This window comes from Cyprinodon variegatus, unplaced genomic scaffold (genome assembly GCF_000732505.1).
Source record: "Cyprinodon variegatus isolate N-32 unplaced genomic scaffold, C_variegatus-1.0 Scaffold101, whole genome shotgun sequence".
NCBI classification, from domain to species: domain Eukaryota; kingdom Metazoa; phylum Chordata; class Actinopteri; order Cyprinodontiformes; family Cyprinodontidae; genus Cyprinodon; species Cyprinodon variegatus.
The window spans coordinates 445,798-450,381 of NW_015150554.1; the positions used below are offsets into that span (position 1 = coordinate 445,798).

The following is a 4,584-nucleotide window of genomic DNA, read 5'->3' on the forward strand; positions in this document are numbered from 1 at the left end:
GTTACTGGGGGCTTAATCCTTCTTAGATCCAGTCTGAGTGAATCAGATCAGGACTGGGAACACTGGTCTCTCCTCAGTGTCTCTGTGACTTCAGACTGGGAGCCCTGGGTGGCCTCACAGGTCACAGAGCCCACCTTCCTCCACTGGTCTGCAGGGAGCCTCAGGGTGCTGCTCCAGTTGTAGAGGCTTTGCCTCTACTGCAAAAAATAAATAAATAAATAGTAGGAAAAAGGCATGTTCTCAGAATTGTTAAAAAAGCAATAAATTAGATATTATGCCTAAAAATATTTAAATTATAGCTTCAACTTAACATCTGACAAAATATAATAAAGACTGGACTTTAAATACTAAACAAACTTTTGTTAAAACTGCGTTTAGTAACTGCACATCAGTAAGTTTATATTTGATAAAGCTGTTATGAATAAAAAACATATTAGATCATGACATTTATAAAATATGAATATGAAATATGAAATCTGTTTTGCCTGTGGTTGGAGAGAGGCTTTTAAAGGCAGAAAAATATTTTACCAAAATATCCTAAGGTTGCAAAAAACACAAATTCCTACTAACTGATGAGACAAAATAAATATCACCACAGATCCTATTTCCAATTACAGCAGGTCAGAACATTTCCATAGAGCCACTTTGCATCAGCAGCTCCATGCTCCAGTGATCTGGGAGAGTTTATAGTCCTTAAAGTTGAACACTGGAGGACTGACAGCTGTCCTTCATTACAACACAAGACACAGAAAACATGACTTTGATCAGCTTCATCATCTGGACTCTCATCTCCTTTACTCAGGGTGAGGAAAATAATTTTCCTGTCTATTGGAAATCGTTTGGTGTTTAGTCTGATCATCTAATGTCCAGTGTTTCTTTTTTCTCCTCAGGGTCTGATGGACAAAATGTTGTTGTGACTCAGCCAGCAGCCAAATCAGTGCAGCTTGGTCAGACTGTCACTATTGACTGTAAGGTTAACAGACAAGTAGCTCAATACTCAGGCTCACAGTACTTCCTTGCCTGGTACCACCAAAAACCAGGAGAAGCTCCTAAAGCTCTGATCTATGTGACATCTGATAGATTATCAGGAATCTCCTCTAGATTCACTGGAAGTGGAGCAGGAAATGGAATAGACTTCACTCTGACCATCACTGGAGTCCAGGCTGAAGATGCAGGAGTTTATTACTGTCAGAGTTATCACAGTGGTGGTGTGTTCACACAGTGAAAACTCATCGTACAAAAACCTCCCTCAGTCTGACTGAACAGAAACTGAACTTTGTTCTGCAGCTGGGATCTACTGCAGAGACTGATACAGTTCACTGAACACATTAAACACACAGCATTATGTTTCATTAAGCTTTATTAAGACAAAATGTGTTTTTTTTTTTCAGATTCAAAGTTGATAAACCCCTAAACTATTGAATCTGAAAATAGATAAATACAATTCCATCTGTACATTGATAACTGTATAAGCTAAAACAAAGCAATCAGGGTAACCAGTATGACATATTTACACTCAGTTTGTTTTAATTCTAAAAACAAATATTTATGAACCTAAACATTTATATTTTGTAGACCAACATCTTGTCCTGTCCTGCAGCTCAGTTCTACAAGTTTCTTTAATGTGGCGATAATCAGGCAAGGATGGCCTACTTAATATAATGGAGCCTTATGAGACCATGAACAATGATAAAAGAAAAAGGGATTCATTTTTCAAGATAAAAGAAGTCTGATTAAACTCTGAATACAAGAACTAAACAAAAAATATTTTACATGTTTTTATAAAGATAAATATAAACATGAAGCAATCCGTAATGAAAGCAAAGCTACTTTAGTCACTTTTAACGATTTTACAGAATTTATTCCAATCAGCATCTGTATAAAATCATGAACATAAATCAACATTTCTATTCCAAAACTTTGTTTATATATATTTAACATTAAGTTAATTAATTCACTAATGTGGTAACTTTGATCTGCATAAAATTCAGCAAACAATTTATAAAAAGCATTTTAATTCACTTAATCTGATTTTGGCTTGTTTAATTTGTTTTTTTTTAGATACCTTAAACACAGAGAAATAATAAAAAAAATGCTTAGATTTGATTCAAAGATCTTTTTGCTTAAAAGTTAAATTGAACAAAGAAAGGACAGAATGATTAGTTCATAGAGACTTGGAGATTTGCTTAGTCTGGATGAGATAAAGGTGTGAATTATTTTCACTCAGTTATCAAAAGAGACTTGACATTATGGGCTTTCAGCTGGAAAAATGTTGTTTAGAGAGAAGTTGGTGTCTTTGTCAGTTCAATGCTGCTTTTAAAGAATCCCAGCGTACATTTAGAGTTGTTTTAATCTTTAGAGTCTTTTTTTTTATGTAGATATAGCCCTTTTAGATCTTTGGGGAACGTTTTGTTATAATAACTCACAGCAAAACAAACTTTTGACAGGAACACTTAATTTAAGCTAGTTCCCAAAGGTTTGTTGTCTGTTGTTTTCCCTATTCTGCCTTCTCTCATTTATTACGTATTTAACTTCCTTTAGTTGCTACATTAATGTCTAAAAGGTAAAAGATCAACAGGAACCTTTTCAAACTTCCTCCATTCAGCTTTCTAATGATGTTGATGTGTTTCAGGAGGAAACATGCTGCCAGTTCAGCTCCATGTGACTGACTCTGTGTGTTTGCATATGTGTCCTCCCTCTCTGCTCCCAGCTGTTAAGAGGTCAGTGTTGATCAGAGGCTGTCCAGGCCTTTCAGAGCCACTGAACCACCAGCAGCACAATGATGATGTTACTGACTCTACTGCTGACCATCCTGGAGCTCCTGGTTCAGGGTGAGACTCTCTGCTCAGAACTTGGTTTGAGGAAGAAATCAGCTTCATGAAAATGATGATTCTGTCATTATGGAGAATTACTGAAACAAGATCATAAAGCCTTCTTTAATATTTTCACAGTGTATCGGTCATTCATATTTTAACATTATTTCTTTAAATTACAATTTTTCATGTTTTCCAGGTTCATCAGGAAACATCATCCTGACTCAGACTCCTGGATCTAAGTCTGTTGTTCAGGGACAGACTGTCTCCATCAAATGTAAAACCAGTTCTAGTGTTTATAGCAGCCTCCACTGGTACCTTCAGAAACCAGCAGAAGCTCCTAAACTCCTGATTCGATATGCTACAACTCGTCAGTCTGGAGTTCCCGATCGTTTCAGTGGAAGTGGTTCTGGTTCTGACTTCACTCTGACCATCAGTGGAGTTCAGGCTGAAGATGCAGGAGCTTTATTACTGTCAGCAGGGTTACAGCTCGTTCACACAGTGATAGAACGTCGTACAAAAACCTCCCTCAGCTGCAGAGGAACTGATCCGACTCAGCAGCTGAATTGAAACACTACAAGATTCCCCAGATGTGAAACTATCTTTTCTACATTTTTACGCATTTTTTTTTATTCCCTAGTATTAATAAAATCACTCTGCTTGGCTTTAAACGTTAAACCTATGCTTTAAAAGCTGCTCAGGAACCAGAGATGATCAGGAGCTCTTCAGGCCCTTTTTAATTTATTTCTAAATTGCATGAACATTGAACATAAATAGACAACTAAATTTAAACATCCCGTTAGGTAAAAAGCTTGATTAATGATTTAGCTTAATAATAAAATAGGTTGACTGTAAAACATTTTCATTTTTTGTTTATGTTTTATTTTGAATAGTGTCAATAATGAAAAAGCAAACATGATTTCTTGAGAATAGAAAAAACAAAAGAGAAAGAATTAGTGGAGTGATTCAATCGATTATCATTGTCTGAGTGAATCAGATCAGGACTGGGAACACTGGTCTCTCTTCAGTGTCTCTGAGACTGGAGACAACTTAACATCCAACAAAATATAATAAAAACTGGACTTTAAATACTAAATAAACTTTTGTTACATTTTCCCACAAAAGGGGAGGTAATTCCTGGCATTTATCAGTCAACCAAAACTTAATTTTTGCCATCCATGCATAAGAAATATGAAAACATTAAGAAAATGTGTAAAAGTTCCCTTTTCTTTCATGTTTTAATCCGTTTTTCTCATCAGTGTGAAAGAGAGGTGGTAATTCCTATTTTATTGCTGTTGCTCAGGATAAATTTTTAAAAACTTCAAGATCTTCACATAACAACAGACATTCTAAACAGAGGTTTTCTATTATCCTATAACGCTTTTGCCCCAAAGTTAGATTTTGGACACAATATATTGTTAAAATGGGACATTTATAATTGGAAGAGGGACACTCTATTTTTTGCAGCAAAACACAGAAAGAAATGATCATAAGTATTTATGCCTCCATTAAAATCTTAAGAAAGAAGACTAAATTACTTGTGATTTTGCAAACAAAAATAAATAAATAAAACCTGTTATTTTAAATTCTGGATGTAGCACACACATATGAATGCCATTTTAACCGAGATTAATTTCAAAATTACAGTGGGATTCATCTAGATTTAAAAAATTGATCTATGTCCACCACTAATTTTAATCCAGCAAAATAAGGCACCTTGAACCCAACTCACCTAGCCCTCTGCTAGCTTTCTTTTCCTACAGTTCTATTA

General features: G+C 35.3%; 1 pseudogene and 1 gene segment (V, D, J or C); both read left to right on the top strand.

Annotated features, from left to right (window-relative positions):
• The first annotated feature begins 754 nt into the window (after window positions 1-754).
• Window positions 755-1,225, top strand: LOC107084471. The segment is given in 2 exon segments: window positions 755-803; window positions 891-1,225. Coding segments are annotated over 2 exon segments (384 nt in total).
• A 1,554-nt stretch (window positions 1,226-2,779) lies between these two features.
• On the top strand, window positions 2,780-3,318 carry LOC107084517 (annotated as a pseudogene).
• Window positions 3,319-4,584: the final 1,266 nt, after the last annotated feature.